This window comes from Siniperca chuatsi, linkage group LG20 (genome assembly GCF_020085105.1).
Source record: "Siniperca chuatsi isolate FFG_IHB_CAS linkage group LG20, ASM2008510v1, whole genome shotgun sequence".
In the NCBI taxonomy this organism is placed as follows: Eukaryota; Metazoa; Chordata; class Actinopteri; order Centrarchiformes; family Sinipercidae; genus Siniperca; species Siniperca chuatsi.
The window spans coordinates 4415433-4439677 of NC_058061.1; the positions used below are offsets into that span (position 1 = coordinate 4415433).

The 24245-nt window shown below is 40.5% G+C and overlaps 1 protein-coding gene across 3 annotated transcripts in view; it reads left to right on the plus strand.

Annotated features, from left to right (window-relative positions):
- The window catches only part of skap1 (src kinase associated phosphoprotein 1), a 34241-nt gene that overhangs the window by 1246 nt on the left and 8750 nt on the right, over window positions 1–24245 (plus strand). Inside the window, exons 1-11 of one of the 3 annotated variants that reach the window (XM_044180074.1) lie at window positions 329–583; window positions 1689–1794; window positions 2375–2400; window positions 2876–2992; window positions 17585–17665; window positions 17967–18050; window positions 18139–18263; window positions 19384–19447; window positions 21210–21413; window positions 23925–23975; window positions 24119–24228. In XM_044180074.1, coding sequence (XP_044036009.1) covers window positions 544–583; window positions 1689–1794; window positions 2375–2400; window positions 2876–2992; window positions 17585–17665; window positions 17967–18050; window positions 18139–18263; window positions 19384–19447; window positions 21210–21413; window positions 23925–23975; window positions 24119–24228 — 1008 coding nt within the window. In that variant the 5' untranslated portion in view covers window positions 329–543. Of the gene's footprint in view, window positions 1–328; window positions 584–1688; window positions 1795–2374; window positions 2401–2875; window positions 2993–17584; window positions 17666–17966; window positions 18051–18138; window positions 18264–19383; window positions 19448–21209; window positions 21414–23921; window positions 23976–24118; window positions 24229–24245 lie in introns of those variants that run through there. The other 2 variants (XM_044180073.1, XM_044180075.1) reach the window with 2 other exon arrangements.

Sequence of the window (24245 nt, forward strand, 5' to 3'; positions counted from 1 at the left end):
CCGAAAGTTTCCATTGTCATGTTTTTCGAGTGTTTCAAGTTGCTTGTTTTGTGATTCACCACAAACACCTGCTGTGCATGAGATTTGTGTTTTGTCTTCACATCTTTATTTCAGGCAGTTTTTCTAGGGTCCAATGCTGCTGAAGGTAGCCAATGTACAGGATCATGGCTCCTACTCAGGCTTGCTTTGGGACAGTGTTATTGTAGGTCAGACAGAGGGGTTTTCTCATTGTCAGTCAAACCTTGTAATCAACCTCGACTGAGAAACCAGAGTGCAGAGGAAGTTGTCTTCTGCGCACCTGCTCCACCCCATTTTGTGCAAATCTAGATGCATTCACGGAAGTCAGAGCAAGAGGACTCAGGTGGTTAGATGCTGTGCCAGTTGGTCTGTGAGTGTGTGAGTGCGTGTGCCAGGCTCTTGTTCCTGTCATGGAGCTGTAACAGAATTACAGAGGTATGCATAGGCTGCCTTGTGGCGTAAAAACCAAGGTGTGAAGGGTCAGAAAAAGTTTAAAAAGTCAGCGAACCAAAGTAAAAGCCAGGCATGGGGACAATCCCGAACGACATTAGGAGGCTTTTGGATGGTAATGTCTTTATTTATATTTTTTTTATAATGCCTGTTATAAACAGTACAGTTTTATCTTTAAATCATGTTACTAAAGAAGAGTGTAACTATGCCAATATAGTACAAGCAGTCATGCTTATCACAACAAAATGACATTTAAAACGTACAAATGATATGATTTTAATGGTTGTGAACACATACAGTTACAAAAACTTGAAGTGATGACCTAAACAATTACATTGTATCACATCTTTCTTTTTATTCTGTATTTTATTGCTCAGAAAATGCTCGCACGTAGTTGTACAAAGAAAAGCAAACACTAGAACATAAAAAACCTAATATTTTTCGACCTTTGTGATGTACTGTAAGCTGTTCCCAACATGGTGGCACCATGGCATTTACTACATTTGCATGTACTGCCAGGCCAGCAAACAGTGCCTTTTGAAAGAACATTTGCATATGTCGATCTGTTTGTGTAATATGTGAGCGAGGACATAAAGAAATTGAATCAGATAAGTAATGTGGGCCAACCTGTTTCACAAGCTTGCTTGTGTGATATTAATATGACCGTTCAATACAATGGTGAAAGAAAATATTAATCATAACTACTTCCTTTCTACAGACACTTGAAAACGTAATGTGTTAACTCTATGTCTTTAGATTTCATTTTCACAGGAGTAGTTTTATGTTTTTAGGCCCTGAAGAAGCAACGTAGTAGTAAAACTATAAGCAGCTTAAATATCTCAGTTGCAAGTCATCAGTATAGAAACAGCCAACAAATTTGAAAAACGGCTGGAATATTTGACCTTATTTTCATTAATTTGCATCAGTGAGACTTTACTAAAGTGCTAAACTTTTCAGACATTTATTTTGAATTTTATACTCCAAGGTCATGATATTTAGTGACCATCAGACTTGGGGAGGACAGATCTGCAACACCTAATTATGGGATTTTATATTTGTACATCATTTGAGCAAACAATGAGGGTTCTGTCTCTCACAAACCTTTCATAAACCTGATCTTATAAAGTATTTCTGTGTCAGGCACTGTATTATTCAGAATTTGTGTCCTTCAAAAAACACGTCATGAATGCCATGCTTACAGTGTTTTCTGTTCCCTTCAGACTGTGAGCTGTTTGTATCAGACATCCTTCAAGATGAGAACCTCAGTGAAAATGCCGAAGAGACACGGAAAGTCTTACTGAATAACTTCAGGGTCGTCCATGTAAGGTAGGATTTTACCTCCAGAAGCAGCATTAAATCATTATTTAGCAAGAGACACAGGAAGCTGCTTTACTAGTCAAGTGTCACAATGTAATTTCTTGACACCATTATCTACTTTAGCTGTTAATACCACACAAGAACCTTAATTGTTGCTGTAATTGCTTTAAACACAGTTGCAAAATTACATTTGAAGAAACTCATTTAGTCTAATGGTGTCACCTTCAAGACTTTGTTTTTGCTCTTATTTATTGCTATTAAAAGATCTCAAAGAATAATCTGTTTTGATCAGGATAATTTAATCATAATGTTTCCAAGCATGATGAACAGTTCATGAACTAAAAATCTTGTATGAAGTGTGATCGTTTACTCCGGAAACAACTCCACTGGTGTTGCCTGCATTGCATGATAAGAGTGCATTTCTCTGGTACAGAAAACTTGCGGTTTTGTGGTCTTCTCTACAGGAAACAATTGTTGAATTTGAGAAGTAATACTGCAGCTGAGGCTGAGTTGTCTGGGCAATTTTTTTTTTTTAAATGAACAGAAACAGTGCAAAAGGTATTGATTGATGCTTGTTTTGATCTTACAGAAACCCTCAAGAATTCCCCTTCCCATGTAAGTAAAATTACCCTGAACAATCTCTATCATCAAAGTATACATACTACTGTATCTACACTGATTACACTGAGTTGTTTCAGCCGTGTGTGTTTATATCTATGCGCGTGTGTGATTACATACTCTGATTCAACCGGTAAACCCACTTGGTACTTCACACTTATTTTATTTTATACTTATACCCACTTGGTACTTAATTTATTTTCTGACCTGTATTATAGCGTATTATATTTTTTGCTTAGTACTTCTATTCCTGTGTGCACTGACGTAAAGGCGAGCTGCTGTAACAAAAGAGTTTCCCTTCGGGGATCAATAAAGTGTTTCTGATTAGTGAAATTAGTGACAGGTTTATCATCTACTACTGCTGAAAGTTAAGTCCTCAAAGTCTTTTCTTACTTGACTTACTCACATTTCCTTTATCTCTCTCTATTTCACACACATACACATTTTCATGAACACATACACACACACTCAGCGGACTATAGGGAAGAAGACGGCTCTGATGACAACCGCAGTTCCAGTCTGGGTCGCTCTGTCCAATCAGACGACGCCTCATTAGCTTCTGACAACCAGGATGATGGACCCACTGAGTGTAAGTTAACAAAAGTCCTGATTCTGGTTTCCTGTGTGTGTGTGTGTGTGTGATCTCTGCGCAGTGCAGAGATCTGATCTCAAAAAGGCCTCCACAACAATTCAATTTTCTTTATGTAGCACCAAATCATAACAGGCGTTATCTCAGGGCACTTTTCATATAGAGCAGGTTTAGACTGTACTCTTTATAATATTATTCACAGAGGCCCCACAATTCCCACCATGAGCAAGCACTTGGCGACAGTGGCGAGGTATAACTCCCTTTTAACAGGCAGAAACCTCGAGCAGAATCAGGCTCTGGGTAGGCGGCCATCTGCCTCAACTGGGTGGGTAGAGGTAGAGAGAGAGGAAGAGAGATGTTCCACATAGATATGTAAAGTAATAGTATTAAGACTAATAATAATAATTGTAGCAGCAGTTGTCGAGCAGGAACACGGGGGCAGCAGGTGGCCCACAGTCACAGATCCAGACTTTGTAGCTCTGGAAGCAGAAATACCTGCTGAAAATGACAGGAGGAGAGAGACGAGAAAGCTGAGTTAGGAACATGCATTAATGGGATAAAAATGCATACAGATGGAGAGGTGCATCATGGGAAGTCTCCCAGCAGTCTAGGCCTATAGCAGCATAACTAAGGGATGGTTCAGGGCTCACCCAAGCCAGCCCTAACTATAAGCTTTATCAAAGAGGAAAGTCTTAAGCCTACTCTTAAATGTGGAGATGGCGTCTGCCTCCTGAACCCAAACTGGGATCTGATTCCACAGGAGAGGAGCTTGATAACTGAAGGCTCTGGCTCCCAGTCTACTTTTGGAGACTCTAGAAACCGCAAGTAACCCTGCATCCTGGGAGTGTAGTGTTCTAGTTGGGTAATAATGTAGTATGAGCTCTTTAAGATACAATGGTGCCTGACCATTAAGAGCTTTGTAGGTGAGGAGAAGCATTTTAAAATCTATTCTGGATTTTACAGGGAGCCAGTGCAGAGAAGCTAATATTGGAAAAATCTGATCTTTTTTCCTAGTTCGTGTCAGTACACGTGCCGCAGCATTATGGATCAACTGGAGACTTAAGGGACTTATTCGGGCTGCCTGATAATAAGGAACTGCAATAGTCCAGCCTAAAAGTAACACATGCATGGACTAGTTTTTCTGTATCAGTTTGAGAAAGGATGTGCCTGATTTTTGCAATGTTACGTAGGTGAAAGAAGGCAGTCCTTGAAATTTGTTTAATGTGGGAGTTAAAGGACAAATCCTGATCAAAGGTAACTCTGAGGTTCCTTACGGTGGTGCTGGAGGCCAGGGCAATGCCATCTAGAGTAACTATATCTTTAGATAATGTGTCTCGGAGGTGTTTGGGCCAAGTACAATAACTTCAGTTTAACATCAGAAAATCGGTTAAAGAAAAAAGGAAAGAATTTTAAATTTGAGCAGCAGACACTAGCCCAGATTATATGTATCTTTAAGCTCGTACCATCTAGTTTAACCAAGGACAATGGAGTGAAATTCTAACCCTAATAATGAAATGTACACGTCTATATTATCTGTGTGAACATGTGTTTCCGCTGAAAGGCAACAGTGTGCGAGGAATTCTGCACCGACAAAGAAAAAGGTAAAAAGGGTGAGTCAGTGTCTCAGGAGACAATGCCGTATTCCTCCGAGAAAACGAAACAAATGTAGTTTTGACACGCTACCCTCGCCAGACTCACTGGCATACATCGCCACAGGAAGCGCAGTCCGACCTTTTTGCTGTATATTGTTGCTTGCCCTCTTGATTTGAAAAAAACAGACCACATCTGTGAAATTTCCCCCTTCGCTGGCCTCCTACCTCGCTGCCATCAATGACTCCTCCTCCCTCTCCTCTCACTCCTGGCATGCGTGCAGGTAGGCTGTCCTGATGCTGGAGAAAGGGGGCTGGTGGTTCACAAAGGCCTGATTGGGGACCTAGAGCTCCCTCCAGTGGCAGATCCTCAGCTCCTGATCTGTACCCTTGAGCTGTGTGTGTAGACTGTGGGAGGCATGGAGGCGGCCCACACAGAGAGGAGGCTTTGTAGCTGCAGGCTAATGCAGTGATTGATTGACCCCGAGCCCCTCTATTCTTTCACAACTGGGTTTGAAATACAACACTGTACCTGAGGGGCCATGTGTGTTCCATCCCTCTCTCCCTTTATCAATCTTTCTCTCTATCTTCTTTTCTCGGACTTGCCCTCCCTCCCGTTCAGACTTTTTGTATTTCTGACTCTGTGCGGCAGCTAATAGCCCTTGATGTGACATGCCGCAGGTGGGCATTATTGACTCGGCTGCCTCAGGTGCCCATCTATACCCTGCGCTTTCTTTCAGCTCACTTTCCTGAGGTAAAGCTGGAATCATGTGGAATTTCCCAATAAGAAAAAAGAATATGTTGTCACCGTTTTAATGCCAGCTGGATGTAGTCAGAAATGATCTCCTTATTTGGAAATGGCGTAATGAACTCTTCCGTCCTCTGCACAGAGAAGAGTAACTGCTGCTTTTTTTTACAACTTTGGGGAAAAATAGAGTAAACTAATCACGGCAGATGGTGGGAAGATAGACCACACGACAATGATAATTCATTTTTTTGAATTGTTCATTTCAGAATAAACAAGGCGAGATTTCCTTCGGGAAACAAACAAAATCAAACTATACAATGCTTAAAAATTTCCCTTCCGGCTATAATGGTAACACGCCCAACTACAAACAGCGCCGTCTGTTACTGTGGATGCGATAGTTGTTAAAGCTCGAACATTGCGTCACGCCATTGTTGGTGTTAAATGTGAGAAATAGCCAATTATGCAGCACTACCAGAATATTTTTTTTTCTTTCATTTACCTTTTTGCTTTGAATATCGACAACTAATGTCCATAACACACACGTAACACACATTTTATTGTTGGTATCAATAATGATAACCTTTGATTCAGTAAGAAATATCTGTGTTTTTTTATTGCTGGGGTACTGCGACCATTCACGTAGTGAATGGCCTGTGTCCTCACTAAAAGGGCATGTGGAGTTCATAGTTCATTCTCTGTTCACTGCCAGTTGAAAGAAATGGCTCACACTTTTCTGCTGGGCGGTCTGCTTCAATGGAGGAGGGAGTGTTTGTGGAAAATAATGGCATGACCACTTAATGAAATCAGTGACATTTTTGGAGGAACAATCATCCACGGTGACGATTTGGGTTTATTTAAATTTTCTTTTTCCTAACCCTAACCTTTTGTTGCAAAAATGTATGATCATTTTGTGATTTAGAGAATAGCATTCGGCTATAAGGAGAAGGTAGAGAATTGAGGGTTTTTGTTTTTTTTCCTCTTGAGTTTAATAGTATCATTTTATTTGAGCCTACTGTACACAATAGAGACTTTGTGACTTGGAGAATGTATTATCCATGGTAATCGACTGCCTGCCTTCGCTGCTCTCTGTTCCCTAACCAGAGAGTGAGTGAGTGTGAAGTCGATGGCTGCTTTTACACGCAGGAGGAGCCTGTGCCGTTTGATTAGATGCGGTGGCCTGTTGTCTTCAGCGGACTGGGTGACACCAGATTTGTAATGGCTGACAGGAACAGATGGAGCCTCCATTGTTAGCCCGGGTGTCTGCATGGTAATGTGAACTGAGTTTCACCCGCCGACCGCACCGGTGACCTGACCGCGCCTGCAGCCTCACCCTCCACCTCTCTCTGTGCTATTTGGGGCTCACGCACATTTTCAAGATTTTTGTTTCACTCCCTCCATCACACACTCCTTGCCATTCCAGTACATTTTGCATACATAAACAAATATACGCACAAAATTTCTCCCTCTGGCGTGTAGAATCTCTTTCACGCACACTCACCCATGCACACACACACGCAAATAGACCCCAGGAGACAGCCGGAGATGTGGGGCTTTTAGCCCCGTCATGCTGTTTGCAGGTCAAGTTTACGAAGTTGAAATGGCCTGTTTGTTTTTCTTTGATTGGGGGAGCACCGCTGGGCACTCGGGGATGTTTGCTGGGAAGCTGCAGCGATGACAGAGCACTGCAGGAAGAGCTTTGTTTCAGGAGGCGTGCAGAAAAGATGACTCTTTTGATACGTCTTCCTCTTCTTCTTCGTGACCGTAATGATTCTTTTATGATGTACCCTACAGCCTGTATTTGCCCAGGTGTGGATGTTGGCCCTAAAGAATTTATTCACAAAACTCTCAAAAAAACGTTATTTTCTGCCATGTCAGGTCACTTTATCTGTTTGTGATTGTTTGTGGAGCCATTTAAATTATATGTTCCTACATACAGTATGATCATTTACTGTATATAATCTGTCATATGTTATTTAATCCTTCAGATTTAAAAGAAATTTCTTGGAGGTCATTTAATTTGACATATAGGCAGGTAGGGCGACTATTTTGATTCTATTGATTATTTTCTTCTAGTCAATTAATCATTTGGTCTATAAAATGTCCAAAAATAGTGGAAATCTTCCTAAATTTCCTGCAATTTCATAAAGCCCAAGGGGATTTCTTTTAAATTACTTGTTTTACATCCAAAGATTTTCAGTTTACTGCCACATTAGACAATAAAAAGCTGCATATCCTTACAATTGAGAAGCTTGAACTAGGGAACGTTTGGCATTTTTGCTTGAAAAGGGACTTAAACGATTAATCAGTTTTTAGTTTTAGCTCTAAAGGCAGGTGTGTTCTGTTGTGTAGGCCTATTTAAAGAATGCTGGAATGTGACTCCTGTCGGTGATTACTGTGCCGGCCCAATTTCCTAAAGCAATTACTTGCAATAGAATGCAGTAGGATAACCAATTTGAAGTTATGTCTTGCCGTTGCCTATTTCTCATTTGAATACGAAGAGCCAATGCACAGTAATAACATTATTACACAGTGCTGGTAAATAGAATATTAAATCAAAATTTTTTCATTTTGGCTGAAGCTTGAAAAAGCTATATAAAGTGAAGTGCTTTTGAGGATGCATGCCCGGGTCTCTTGGCTGGTGAAATAGGAACAACGATGCCAGCTGACGGATTAATGTGCCATTAGGGGGTTAATCAGCGATGTTTAAGGTGCCAACTGGCCTTGTCTGTGTTTGAAGTCAAATTAAGTCATGGAGAAAGGGCAAGTTTCTCGGTGCTTCGCAGGAGACGGGATGACATTAAAAGAACGAGCGACGCGGACAAAAATGTTGAAATATTGCTAAATAAACTGCTTTGTAGCATTTATCCCAGGTTTTCTTGTTTGCATGCAGCACCTGGACAGTATTTTGGGGTCTGCATAGATGACCTCCTCGCAGGTTTGTGGTCATGCTGTCTGCCCACATACTGAACTTTTGACCCTCGGCCTCTTGCTTGGCCAACCTGTGACCTGTCTGCGCTCAGTCCAGAGTTGTGTGAATGATTGGCCGTCCTGTCACAGTACGCCCATCAGTCACGAAGTTTCTTTGGACCCGTTGATATCCATCTACTGTATCTATCCGTCAGAATATCTGCCTGGAGATTAATTTTTCACGGCATTTATCGGTGTATGGATTTTGTGACATTTAGATAGCGGCCGCTAGTTTGCAAGGAAGCGAGGAATATGTTAATGACCTCCACTCTTCCTCATTCTCCTTCACTCTCCTTTCCTCTCTCTCTAAGTTGCTGCCTGTGTGCTTTTCTGGAAAGAGACACACACACACACACACACATTAGGAGGCAGGAGCAGGCTCTGTGCATCGCTGCGACTGCTTGCCACCAGGGTTCAAAAGTTCACACTATTCCCCTAGGGCTACTGTGCTGCTGCAGATGCTGATAGTCTTTTCTTTCTCTCTCTCTTTCTCTCTCCCGGCTGCCTTTCTCTCCCTCTCTCCCTTGCTGTTTACACTATTAATCTTGTACACTCTCTCTCACACACTCACTCACACTGCCTGGCAAGAAGAGAGCGGCTTGAAGGGGGGATTTGGACGTATTTAACCGAAGGGCATCCATCACTCTCATCTCCGGTTTCACCCCCACGAAAAGCCACACCGTGTAGTTTTTGCATCCTCCCGGTCTGATGCAGCTCTCCCCTCATTTGCTTTGTTTTATTGTTGCATTGCATATAATTACATTCCTCTGTTGCCTCTGGTGTAGCGCTGTGTTGAAACCCAGGGAAAATAGGCGAAGGTAAATGTGCAGCAGTCCATCTGTAAAGAGGCACATAGGCAGAATGCAAAGTGGGAAGCTGGGGCAGGGTGGCTCCTAATCTCCCCCAGAGCTGTCAATGTCACAGACAAATAGCAAAACTATCAGATGCGGCGGGTTCACCCAGAGGTTAGCGTTCCCAGGTACCTCCTGCATTCACTCCCTCTCTTTCTCCCCCTGCCTTGCAAATGAGAATTTGATTTTGCCCTCCACTGGAATCCATTTCTGGAGATGAATGAAGTTTCAATGCCAAGCCCAGGTGGCCCCGCTGATTTCTTAGGGAAATAAATGGAGATGGGAGAGATGTGTTGGCCTGTACACAGACAGTGACACGACGGCTCCCAATGCCTCTGGGATCCCTCTGTTTAATTGTTGCTGTAATGTAGCACTTTAAGGTCATTAACATGCCCTTGTGGAGTTATTCGAGGATGTTGAGGATGCATCCCTCTTTACGCCGGGATCTCCGCACGGCTGGAAGAAGTCAGCACTGTATATGTGTGCCAAGTGGGACAGGGGCTGCCGTGGGCTTGTATGCTGTTGGAAGATTGCTTATCTACAATGGAAATTTTTTTTTACCATTGATTCATAGTGGCCCATGCTGTAAGTTAGCTTATGTTAAAGAAATGGAATCAGAAGCCAGTCGATTATGAAAACATTTTATAGTCAAGGAACTGTTTGGCAGTATGAAAACTGTAATTAGTTGTATTTAAACAAAACAATCATCCATTTAGATAATTAACTTCTAAATATAAATTCCTAACAGCACTGATCACAGGTAAAGTGACAACATTTTATAAAATACCTGGTTTAAATAAACATGGTTAAATGATTGATTTTTAAATTTAGTAGGCCTGGCTTTTTTGCTTAATTTAATATGTTCAGCGATTGTAATCTTGGTTGTGTGTTAAAAATGTGTGCTAACAAGAAATTTTTTTTTTCAAAAAACATTCATTAAATAATGTTCATCCTTGCTGTTTTATATTGTGTTTTATGAGTTAATTTGTATATTGTCACAGACTCAGTTTTTTCCTCTGAATGAAATTGCAAAACCGATTTTGGTTTAAAAAATGTTTTTCTGGTTTATTTACTGTTATTTATATCACTTTACAAATGAAAAAGATGATTAAGAAACGTTTAAAAAGTTCGTAAATGATTAAAAAAAAAGTTGAATATTGGAAAAATCTTTTTTTCACAATTACTATTTTATTACTTACTTGTAAATGTTAACCGGTTGTGTACAAAATGTGTAATACAAAATTTTAAATAAGTTATATACTGGCACAATACTTAGATTTATATTATTGCAGCTATTTCAAAATCACCCATATTTCCTGAAGCCATATAACAAAACGGAAAAAAGGATTGCAACAGATTCTAATTTGTTCCAAAAAGGCCAAATTAAGTAATTATTCAGCCATTACTCATATTTGTTTATGAAAAACTGAATGGAAACCTGCTAAAAATATGTAGTATATATATCAATATACCACAGTAATTATTTTCAGTACTTTTGCAAATTTTAAGAATGAAATTTAAAACACAGTAAAATGTATGGTGGCATTTAATGGGGAAAACTTGCCCAAATAAATAATCATCTTTTTACGATTTATTAATGGGAACTGTTGATTATACTGTTAGTTAGAACAAACTATAATTTGGTCCACTGAAAATAATTTAAATAAATATGTTCATTTTGAGCGAAACCACCTGCATCAAATTTAAGCAAGACGCTGATTTTTGAAACGCATTTGGCCTTATTTTCCTTGACAGAATATTTTTTCTGTAACACCTGTTGCCCATGGACTTGCTGGTGATTGATGAAAGGACTCAAAGAATGATGGCGTCATATAATTGTTTATTGGCATAATATGTAACAGCAGTGACTATAAAAGAAGAGCAATTATATAAAAAGGTAATAGGCATGAGACATTGCTCAGAAAGCGCAGTGCAATAACACGGTCCTCACGAACATATTTACTTACCGTTATTGCTAAAATGATATTTAAAGCATTTTAGTGGAAATAACAGAAGCATTTTAAAGTTGCAATAACTGTACATTCAGAGGGCGAGTGTGTTGATTTTCTCTGAGTGTTTTTCCCTCCAGGCTCTGTCGTTGACTGTGTTATATCCCGTTTTTATCACAGATATGCAGGCTCTCCTGTGGGCCCGAACTCCTCCATTGTTGGTATTTATATTCTTACTACTGTGGGGGTTTTTTGTTTTTTTTTTTTGGTCTGTGTCAGTGAAGCAGCTGAAAACCATCCCCAGCGATTAGAGGATCATTGTATCTGCAGTTAAGCATTTGAATAGTGGTAGTAAATCTAGAAAAGGGAAATTCAGGGTCGCTGTATACGCTGCTTATGGCTGCCCAGGGGGAAGCCGATGTCACATAGTAAATTTAGCCCCTTAGTGTCTTCACAGTGGCCGGCCTGTGATGTTTGAATGTAGGAATAGAGCAAAACGGAGCCTAGAATGACTTGACATCCATTCCTGCATAGAGGAACAGAAATATATATATTTTTTCTACCAAATTACATCAAGCTTAACAGACTTTAGTTAGACAATGAAAGAGAAAAACACCAGATATAACTGAATTTCCAGATTCCAAATCTGAATTTAAGAAAACCAAAAATATGATATAAGATAATTACCTGATCATTTGTGCGTACGTTATAGTTTTTATTCTGTTTAGTAAAGGGCTTCGCTCAGTCGTAAAGCTTTTATCTCAAGTCAGAGATTTGTTGTTTAACCTGATTGACATCCCTGATCCAAAAGGAAAAAAAATCCTTAATCACTCCTGCATAAATTCCCGGTCCCATTAAACATTATTAGACAACGATACAGGCATCATGCAGCCTGATATAATGCACTGCATGTTTTCTTTGGTTCAAACACATGCATTAGGAGGTTCTAAACACGGTTTATGTATTGATGACTGAAGTCCTAATCAAATCAGGGGGAGGAGAGGAGGGCAGGGAAGACATTCTGCCCTTAACCTCAGTGCCTCTCAGTCTCTCTTCTCCCTTTTGACGGCCGCCTCGCTGGAGGGACGCACAGCAGAGGCCTTCTACTGTAATGAGGAAAAATGTATCAATTTAGCTTGGCCTGCACGCAGATTGAGCGCCGGGTGGGTGAAGGTGCACCGAGTGAATCCTTTTTCCTAATCAAGGATGCTATCGAAGAGGATTGCGGTCTCGCTCGCTTCGACTATAGAGTCAGCAGCATTCCTCCCTGCAGCCCCCTCAGGGCCGGGGAGCCTCTCTCTGCCTTCTGTTTCACCTCATCAGCAGAGTTCACGTGGGGGTCAGGTCCTGCCCTCCTGATGCTGCATTCAATGCAATACCTCTTGCATCGAAAGGCACTGTGGAAGCCCCCGTGATCAAGGACTAAGCACAGGCGAAAGAAAACGTATGATAACTTGCTGATTTTGATTCCTACCTGTGCTGTGGAGGGGGGGGGGTGTCACCTCTTCTACACACTCCTAAACACACTAGATATATTATTCCCATAAAGTGGCCGGTGTCAACTGATGTATTTCCCCATAGATTTTGCTGGCAGTATGTTGTAGTTTTCTCTGTACCTCTGGATTAAAAAAGTAAGATTCTCTCTTTCTTTAGTTTATTTATTTATTTATCTACAGCACACACTAAATGACATTAATGTGATGTAAATTTGCCATATTTAGCAAAAAGGATCATTTTCATCCTCACTGCTTAGAGAGGTTGATGTTAAGAATCAAACAAAGAACAAAAAAAGTAGACTAGAGGTGAAATATATGTTAAGTAATTGATTAGTCGATAGAGAAAATTAATAAGCAACAGTTTTGATAATCATTTTAAGGTATTTCTTAATGCAAACATACCAAAAAAACACTAGTTTCAGCTTTGAACTTTTCAGATTGGCTAGTTTTCTTTGTTTATCATAATAGTAAAATGTAATATCTTTGGACTGTTGGTCAGACAAAACCAGCAGTTTGAATATGTCAATTTGGGCTCAAGGAACTAGTGATTTTTCACTATTTTATGACATTTTATGGACCAAACAATTAATCGAGAAAATAATCGACAGATTAATCGTTAGTTGCAGCCCTAATGCAACATAAATGAAAAGAATCCCAATAAAAGCCTTTTATAGAACAGACACAAACAGCGCTCATGACAATCATAACTTCACAACAACAGATGAGACTAAACATTTACAAATGGCTACAAATGTACAGTATAACCTTACAAGCACAAAGGACTACAGAAGGATGCATGACACACACACTCACTAAAAAAAGAATAGAGCAGGCACGTAAGACAACCAATATTAGACATCGCAGAAAATTCAGACTTCAAATAGACTAGATAGACATTGATGGACAGAGCAAGTAAAAATATTACACGGTATTACAAGACACTGCTTGTATGTCAAACATCATAAATACGCGAGACATCTTCCACAACACGTATACAGTATATCACATTATATACAGTACAGTATACGTGTGCATGATTTTAGGTAACATATGTTTATGTACAAAATTTCAAAACATGAAAAAGCGGCACAGACTAGCAAAAGAAAAAAAGGACAGAGCTTTTGTTACAAGCCAAATTGTAACAATCCCTCATCTCACAGTCTCTCTCCATGTAACTGGCTAACTAAAATGTTTCTCTAGCTGGGGATAAAATAGTGGTTCCTGCCTCTGGAAGTACACGTTCCCCCTGCTGATACTGAACCCTGCCTCTGCTGCCGCCCCTCTCAGCCTTGCTACTGTCTTAAAGAAAAGATACTAAAGCGTCTGCTCTCCATCTTCTGTAGCACCATCAGCATCTTCAGTGCATTTTTGTGTTTTCATAACATCTTTGTTGCATTATGACCACTGTTAGATCTAATGTAACATATTAGTCCTCCCACCCAACCATTTCCCATCATTTTGATTCACTCTCTATCCAGCCTTTGATTGACTTTCAGCCTAAGTAAAGTGGATTTTAATGAGAGAATACATTAACTCCCTCTGGTCATGCTAACATAAATCAGCCTTTTCTTGCGGGATCAACTGCTGAGCTCATAACACCATGCTGAGAGAGTGTGAATAACCAAATGAGAGATTGCGGCTGTGGCGAAGCGCTGTCAGATCAGATGCATTGTTGTGTACCCACCCCGAGTTTAAAACAAGTTCATGAAGCCAACAGAACGGAGCACTTATCTGCACACAGGTCAGCTTGCTTATGGAAATGTTCCTTTGTCAGGATCAATTAAACACATATCTCTAGTCAATTTCTATTGATTATTTCCTTCCATTTGGAAATGGGGTGACTCGTATATTTTCTTGCTGATGACCACTGAGAGCAGTTAGATTCAGTTAGCTTGGCCTGTAGCAACTCCTCACCTTGATTTACAAAACACGTGACGCGACGCTAACATCACATCTATCTAGCTGCTCTTTGTTCGTAATTGCACTCAGCTAAATAGGTTATGCTGAAATATCAATAAATTGCCATCAAATTAATGTCAATACCAAAGCTGTGGATGGTGCTAATTAAAACGCAAAAGGGATGAAAATGAAGTCATGGCATTGCCCTGAATAATTGATAATGCAATTTATGATTTTTATGAAAGAGTGCCGTCTGTCTGCGATTTTGATGAGGCCTTAATTAGATGCATTAATGTGTCTCTCTGTGCCTGTAGTCAAACTCAAAACTCAAACACCATGATGGTTGTTGGGGTTTTTTAACGCCCTAAATTACACATTTTCAAATAACATTACCTCTGAATATCCACTTAAAATTGCATGGGTCCCAAAGAGGCGTTAGTGTGCGATTTTCATTAAAGGAGGCATTGTTAACTCAGGACCAATCAGGCTCTGCTTTTGTTTATGGTGGGATCAAGTTAAGCAGTGTGATGCTTTTAGGTTGTGCTGCTACCCTGTGGAAGAATCTAGAACTATTGTGTACATGTTTCCGTTTTCAGTATGTTTGCGCCCGCTCGGTTGTACGCCTGTTTGAGATTCATACAAATGAGGACAGTCAAGTGAGGTCAGGTCACCCGGCGTTAAAGTGTTAAACACGCATGAATGTGTAATGTTTATTGACTCAAGCAGATCAGAGTGATCCCGTGTTGATTTTGTACCTCCTCATCTATTAGCTGGACTCGACCTTTGAGATAAATGAAGAGTGAGGGAAGCAGACAGATGAGGGGATTAGAAGTGGGCCGCAACAGGGAAGCAGGCCCAGAAAAAAAATGGACGGACTGCCGGCGGATAGATGAGGTGGAGGAGCATAATGACTGCTGTTTGTTATGATGTACCGAATCAGGTTCTCTTTGACAAAACAGTCCTTAGCACCTCTGTATTTATAGTGTCACCGGTCTGTCCATCCACAAAGGCTGGCTGATGATATGTGAGTGTGTTAGTGCTGTGAGGTGTCTGGGGCTCTGCTCGGGAACGACCCTCTCATCTGTCAGGCCCATGAGCTGGAGCGGTGCGGGGTTATCGGATCACGCTCTGGATTGTTGTGAACTTAAATCTGTGGAATGTTAGCCAAGCAAAAAGCCAGTATCAGCTTTATTTTGCACTCTAGATTAAAGTTATTCTGACAAAACTCACTGAGAATAGACATCAGAAAACAACAAGTTTCAGGGAGAGCATCACATAGTTGCAGAGGACATTCAACTGGGAAGCTTTTTCATGTTGCTGATTTTTATGAATGAGAAAGAGGTTCCTGTTTGTCTAATGTTGGGGGATGCTCTTTGTTTAAATCAGAGGACCTAGTTGTGGGATGACATGTTTGGTTTTTCCCAGCAGTTAAACAGGTCATTTCTGAGGGGGATGGACTCCAGGCATTACCCTTGTCATCAGTGGTCTGAAGGGGGTGTCACACGGACTAGTGTAAATGGTCTTTAAATTGTTCCTGTGTTTCAGACTAAAAAGGCGGTTCCTGCTCTCCGTTTGCTTTTTTCCCTGCAAGGCTAATGCCTGTTGACTAATGAATTCGGAGGAAGCTGAGCTTTGTTTTTGACACGTGGAAAAGCCATGTACTCCTGTTGAAGCATCGGGCGGAAGATGGCCCTTGAGGCCAACCCCGGGTCAATTTTACAAGTTCCCCCCTAATGGCTAAAGGTTAGAAAATAGGTCAAGTAAGCAGATTTCTTGTTAGAACTTCAAAACTAACTTAAACACGGAACAGCTGGTTAAAAACGTTTCTCTCGAGGCATCCTGGTGGTCGAGTGGTTAAGTCGAATACCATATAACTACTGTACAACGTTTCCAGTTAGATTCCAACTGTCCCATAAAGGTAAAAATTCCCAGACAAAGTAATATTAAAGGATAACTACACCCTCAAATTCTGCTAGAGCCCTTCATCCCAGCATATTTTAAAAATGCAACAGGAGTGAGGGACATTTATGTCCCTTTTGAGAGAGTTACTGTGTGGGCATCAGTGTATGAAGCTCGCCTAGCTGCTCTGCTACGAGAGGCTCTCCAGGTATGTGTGGCTGTGGGTGAGTGTCAGCACATAGCCGTAGCCCTGCTGTTTAGCGCAGTTAACATTACTTTTCGTAGGCCATAAATATCTTGTTAAGCTTTGAATATAGCACAGTTATCGGTGGGCTCGTGTGCTGTGTTTACTGCCACTGAAGAGGAATAAATGTTCACGTACGACGTCGTTTTTCCACCGCCGTTAATCAGGCTTGCTAATTCTAAAGCTACCAGCAGCTATGTGTGAGAGGCACAAACTGGGGCTGCTGGGGCTTCGAATCCAAGCAGAAAAAAATATTCTGTGTGGAGTTTCTCTTTAAAACTACTTCTCTCCAGCACAAATGGCACAGTAGGCTAAAGACTATGTGAACTGCATTGTGCAATGCTTGCCTGACAACTGAACTAATTAACTAAAGCATCTTAAGTTGTGCCTTTGTCCTATCGTGTTTAAAACTTGACTTTGCAAATTGAAGAGAGTTGTTTGAATTTCCGCAGGAAGGTTACTCCCATTAAAAGTGCAATGTGAGCAGATGAATGGACTGCAGTGCTCAGCAGCACTGTAAATGTATTGATCCCAGCTTCCTAAAGCCTAGCAGGGATGTATTTGATCCACAGGGTTGGAGACTTTATAATCATGGTGTGTGTTTCTGTGTGCGTGTGTTGCCTTTTGAATGAAGAACATTTTAAGTGCAGCTTATTAGGAGAGAAACAATCAGTTGATTAACTGATTCACAGAAACTATTTAAATAACAAATGAATCGTTTTAACTCATTTATCATGAAAAATACCAAACTTTCTCTGGTTTTAGCTTCTCAAATGTAAGGATTTGCTGCTTAGCTCTCTTTTATATCATTATAAATTGAATTGTCTTTGGGTTTTGGACTGTTGACCGGACAACAGAAGACATTAGAAGAAGTCACCTTGGGCTCTGGGAAATTGTGATGGTTAGTTTCCTTACCTTTTTATAGACAAATGAACTGCTTCTGTTCACAGACTTTGATGACATCCCCCTTGTGGCAGTCCAGGACCTCAGCAACATCTTGAAGCAAGGCTACTTGGAGAAGAAACGAAGAGGTATAGCAGCATATAGATACCAGCCCTGGCTCAAGTAATGCTGACTGCTTATTTTAATTACTTGGAGTGCTAGATAGGTGGTGTTGACTACATATGGACAATTTTATCGACTTTAGGAAAATACTCAATGAATTGAAGTCACTTTTTTTCAAACATGGAGAACCACAACCATCTTGCTCCTGAGCAGAATAAAAGAAACCATAAAATGTGTATATATATATGCATGTGTACAAATGTTGTTCATATGAGTAATTTTCCATTTGATCTATTTTCATTGATCATGGTGCACTTTTTTCTCTAGATCACAGCTTCTTCGGCTCAGAATGGCAAAAGAGATGGTGTGTTCTGAACAATTCAATATTCTACTACTTTGGGAGCGAAAAAGGTTTGTTTGAAATGACAACAAACAGAAACATTATAGGTTTATGTATTGAATCAGATAACCATCCTACCACGTGTACTCCTCCTTGCAGATAAACAGCAGAAGGGTTCCTTTCATATCATGGACTACAATGTGCAGCTGGTGACCAACCTGAGAAAAGACTCGAAAAAAAATGCCTGCTTTGAGCTCTTTGCGCCTGGACTGCGGGCTTTCCAGGTCTATATTACCACAACAAGCCTGTACAGATTACTAAAAGTGTGTGTCAGGGAGTTCAAGTACAGGAATATAGTTTGAAAGATATTATTTTGATATTTAGACATTTTGAGGCTGTGAGAGTGTCCTTGTGTAAAATCTGCCCCCCCAGTGGAAATATCTAAAATTTAAATTACAGCCCAACCGATACATCAGCCGATTTGAGCTAATAACAGATATTTTGGTATCTGTGTATATGTCGTCCAATAAGTGACAAGAAATTACAGCATATTAATGCCAAAGATATGTTTGAGGTCATTTTAAATCCGTGGCTCCATTACATAGTTGGTCCACTAGAGAGCACTGACAAGTTTATTTTTATACTTTAAAATGTCCCGCTCACTACATATCTTGGTCACAATTCTTTAAAAAATTAAAGTTTAATGGCTCCCTATCAAAAGTGTATACATTATGTGATTAGATCTGAAATGATTAGTTGATTAATCAATCAGTTGATCGGCACATAAATGAAGTCAATTCATTGTTTGTCATTATTTAAGCAAAAGTGGCAAAAAAAAAAAGTTTTTGGGGGGTCAGACAAAACGAGACAATTGAGGATGTCAACTTGGGCTTGTGATCAGGATTTTTCACTGTTTTCTGACATTTTATAGACCAAACAATTAACTGATTAATTGAGAAATTAATCATCTGATTAAATGATAATTGACATAATTGTTAGTTGGAGCCCTATGTGAGTTTTAAATAAATAAATATTTGCAATAAACTCAACACTCAAATATTTGTATTGGCTTCAAAAATCCATTATCAGTCGGGCTTTAATCTAAATCCATTTGGAAAACATTTTATTCACATGTCTATATGGCACATTAGCTGTAATTCTCTATAATGCTGTTTTCCCAGTCACTAAGAATGTATATGTTAAATATTTCAGAGGCGCATTTTTTTTAGATCTGATAATTTCATAGCTATTTTAAATTATTATTATCTTCCTTGCTCCTTTCCTTCAGCTAGTATGAGAGCTGGTGTACGCCTCGAAGATTAAAAATCAGGACTTTTATTTCTGTGTAAATGCACCCTTAGATGTGATGATAATTGCAGGATTATTGCCACTCTTTCCCAACAGTTCACTGCCAGCAGCCCTCAAGAGGCCAGAGAATGGGTGAAGCAAATCAATTTTGTACTTGAAGGTAAGCCAGCATCTCTTTGTATTTTCTTCCAGTACCTATTGTACAGTATGTGCATTTTTAGGAAGAGCACTCCCTGCTTTGTTGCTTCTCCCAAGGTTTCTCCCTTTTTTTGTGTTTCTTTTTTTTGCATGTGTCCTTATTTGAATCAAGGGTTTAAGGATAGAGAATGTCATATGTTCAGATTGTAAAGCCCTCTGAGATGAATTGATATTGGGCTATATAAATAAAATTGACTTGACTTTTTAAAAGCCACATTAGAAAATACAGTTAAAGCAGTATAAACCGTCCAGCCTTCTTTTTTTTCTCAATTTTCTACTAAAGTTTGCTTGTGTTTCCAAGGGGCAGAAAGGTCAGAAATGAAAGGGAGCCCTTTATCATCTCTGACTCAGATAAAAACCACCCGATCCATCACTTACTGCCAAGACAAACACACAAGTCCTGAATCTCCTCATTCGACATGTCACCCACCATGTCATGTGCACCATTATGTAGCTCTAGTTCTCCTCCACCCCCCAACCACTCCTCCCCTAACCCTCCTACCGAATTCCAACTTACAGGAAATTGATTGGTAGATGTTCTGGTTATCCTCCAGTGACATTGATTTCTGCTTGGCCGCTGGTGTACGGCAGAGGACCTGATACCCTGTGTTGCAGTGGCCAGTCGCCTGCAATGAGACAGCTCCTCCATCTGAGCGAGCGGTCGAGCCTAGTCTACTCTAAAATGGGCTCGGGCCGTGCCACTGATTTGCGGGAAGTAACAGACACTCTGCAGTTTGTCTTACTTCCTTCCAGCCCGATTTTACTACTAAATGCAGTCTGATCCAGAAAATGTAGATGATTATTTACCCTCTTCACCTCCTGAATTAACCTGAGAACAAGGCTGACATTTTTATTTTCAACATTTTTTATTTTTGGGGTCACTCTTCCAAGAACTTTACGGAAATTCAGATGTTATTTTTATTTTTTAAAGATTATTTTTGGCATTTTGCCTTTATGTGATAGTGATAGTAGAGATACAGATAGGAAATGCAAGGGGGGGGGGGCATACAACAAAAGATGTGATTATATGGTATGCGTCTTAATCACAAGGCCAACAGACAACCCAAAATTCAGATTTTAATGATAAACAGAAGATGGAGTGGAAAGATGGAGAAGATGTGAGAGCGAGGGAGCCAGATCAAAAACTAATGCTGGAAAGAGGAGTTGGTTAATTGATTAGTCATTCGTTTTCTTTCAAATGAATAATCGATTAACCGACTCCTCTGTTCAGCTATCTTTTTTTATTATCAACAGCTGATAAGAGATCATTTATCAAGCAAGAATGCCAAACATTTGCCGGTTCTGACTTCTCAAATGTGAGGATTTGCTGCTTTTGTCTGTTTTATGTCAATGTACATTAACAGTTTTTTAGGTTTGAACTGTTAGTCAGACGACACAAGCAGCTTAAAGACGTCACCCTGGGCTCTGGGAAATTGTAATGGCCATTTTTTACTATTTCAAACTCAGCAATGAATTGCTTAATCGAAAAAAATTATGAACACATTAATAGATAATGAAAATAATCATTATTTGCAGCCATAATTCAAGCCTCCAGTGCTTGTCACTGCTACTAAATGCCACGTGTCCTAGCCTGTTGTGCAGTCGGGGACCTTTGAGCATTCCTCTTACTTTACCCTTTAATGCATGTGTGTGTCTCTTGCGCCACGCTGTGCTCCATCTTGACGCTAACGCCGCCTATCACGCTGTCTCTCCTTCCCTCATAGATCTCAGATCCACCTCCATCCCTTGCGATGATGACGAGGATGTGGAGGAGGAAGAGGAGACCTATGATGACATTGAGGGCTTGACCGGCCCTTCCCCGCCTTGGCCCAGTGCTGCCCAGGCCTCTCAGAGAGGCAGACAGGGAGGAGGGCAGGAAATGGGGGAGGACGACGAGGAGGACGAGGATATCTACGAGGTGCTGCCAGGTATGACGATGTGGTTACCTCGCATGCAGAGATGCACGAGCACCCACCCACCCACACACACGCGCACACACACACACACACACACACACACACACAGATAAATAGACAGGAAGGCTGCACACACAAACTCTCATGATACTCAGTCAGACAAATAGACAGAGTCGCTCTGCCTCACACACACTCGAGCCCTAAGGGATTTTTGTAACAAGAAATATATGTGATCTCTCCTGGCTGTGAAATTTGTGTTGCCAGGTGCCTCCTTATCACCACAACACCCAGACCGATCACTCATTTTAAATCAAGCAACACTAATAAGCTTGTCAGGACTGAGCTTGTTCCTGCAGAGCAACACAGGGCAGGAAGGGAAGATTCTCCTTACACTGACTAGAGCTTCCTCTGGTCTCCTTCCTCATTTCACTGAGAGCTATCGGTTGAGAAACATTTATGTTGTTGAAATCAGCGAGAGCCGGGTAGTTCCGAATGCTCTGTCATAGAACGTCCAATTAGCTAATGTTGCCAGGCAACAAATAGCCTACAATTCAATCCACTAAGCAGAGTTTTGGCTAAAATTGCCTAGCAACAGCAATTTAGTTGAAAGGAAGTAAAAACTGCATCTCTCAGGGCTTAAAATAGTTCTGGAGCTCTTAATGTCACATCTTTAATAGAAATTAGAGTTTGATTGAGAATGTTACGAGACCCCAGAACAGTGTGTGAGTCCCTGCTGAGGGGGAGACAGTCCCATGTGTCAGGGTGGCTACAAGATCCCGAGAAGGACAAAAGGGGTGATCTGATCTTCTCAGGGCCGTCGTCCATCACTCTTTCTATTAAATAAGATACATCAAGATTCTGTTTCACTCACTGAGTACATTACCTTTCCCAAAATCACTGGTGAGAGGGAAATCAGTCTTCAGACTGTCACGCCGACGTTCAAAGCCATCTGGGAAGAGGTACAGACTCTGACCACAGATGGCATATCGAATGACGGGCTCATTCGTTCACTTTCTCACCCCATCACTTATCAATCATTCTGCACCTCTCTTTGCTCCCCTAAAGCTTCTACACAGTGATTAGATACTGTTCAATTATTAAATTTTTATGGTTATTTTCATTGATTGCATTGATTGTATTTGAAGAATCTTCATTTCTCAACACACAGAAATATTCCCAGACAGAAGTCTTTGCAATGACTTACTTCTTGTTTTCATTCATTGCTCACATGAATGTTTAAAATTACTTTGCAAGAGTTGTTGTTCAAGTTTAAAATTATTTTCCTAAAGTTGTTAACGTCAAATAAGAAATTGCAAAATTGCACCCTTGTCAGATACATCCTGCATGTGCAGTAGCCAAACTAGCGAAGAAATGTCGAGTAGGAGTGAAGCATCATTTTCTAGGTGATGAGCTCCCTCGGTTTTGTCGGAGCAAAACTCTGAACATGGCTCGGTTGCAGGCAGATTGCAGAGCGATGGTGGTATTGGCTCTGGTGCTGATGACTGATTTTATTGACTGGAAAATTAAATCACTTTGATATAGAAACCGTTGGCCCATAGCGGTGGCCTCTCAACTGAAGGATGCTCTTCTGTACAGCAGTTGAAGAGTGCTGAACAAATGTTTGGACCCTTTGCAAACAAAATTAAAAACATTTTATCTTTTGGTGTGATAACAATGCACAGCATTTTCAGATTTCATTAAGTAAGCCATAATTATCCACTATGTCTAGATTTAAAATAATATCTTTTGCATTTTAAAGAAAGTTTTGTTCATGAAATGTGCAACAACCTGAAAGTGTGAAAAAGATACTTTCTACATTCAAACGCAAACTGTACACATGATCACAAATATGCATATGGATGTACAGTGTGTGTGTGTGTGTGTGTGTGTGTGTGTGTTCTTCCTGGAAGCAGAGGTGCAAGTTGTGCTGGAAGGTGGATAGTGTTGCTGGGTTGTGGCATTGCTGTCAGCCTGCTACTGTTAAGGATGGATGTGGGAGACAGAGGGCAGGCATATCACTGTGTCACCTCTCAGACCACCGGGTGCCACGCCCCACAGTCAATGACATGTCCGCCTCTGCGTGCCTTAAAGACAGCCTCTCTTTCTTTAACTTTTCCTCCCTCAGTCTCTGATAAATTTGAACAAACTCATCCTCATCGAGGAGTTCATTCTGGTTGAAGAAATGTGTCATGTGGCGATGTATCAGGGATTGGCTGATGATTCATTTTATTTATTTTTTGTTTGTTTTGTTCTGTCATTGTGCTTTTTTTTTTTTTTTTACACTGCACATTGCCTTTAATGTGTGAGACAAAAAGACACCTTCTGAAAAAGAGTATTTACTTGAGTCAGGCCCACAGCAGGTAACGTTTCTTATCATTATTTTGCTGTTTTTTCTGTTAATAATGAAATTAAGATGTTTTGGGTCCTGATATCTAGTTAAAAAAAATGCTTCTTGCTCATAAAAGTCATACGAGGATAAATGTTCTGTCACAAATATCATCTTGTTGTGTTTATGTTTAGAAGATGATTTCCCCGATCCGATAGATGAAAGCAGTGAGAAGAACAACAAAACAGGTCAGAACCTCATTACAGTCTTCTACTAATAATGAGAACATTTCCAGCTTAATAGTTCACAGTGACTGTCTTTGCCTAAGACGTGACAAAAGAACATTGACTTGTTCTTTTGTTTTAAATTTGTGCTCTGCATTTCCTCTCAGCCTGGTCATCAGATTACGCTAATTACTACCAGGGTTTATGGGATTGCCAGGCCGACGAGCCAGACGAGCTGGACTTCCAGAGAGGAGATCTCATCTACATCATTAACAAGGTCAACATCACCATCAG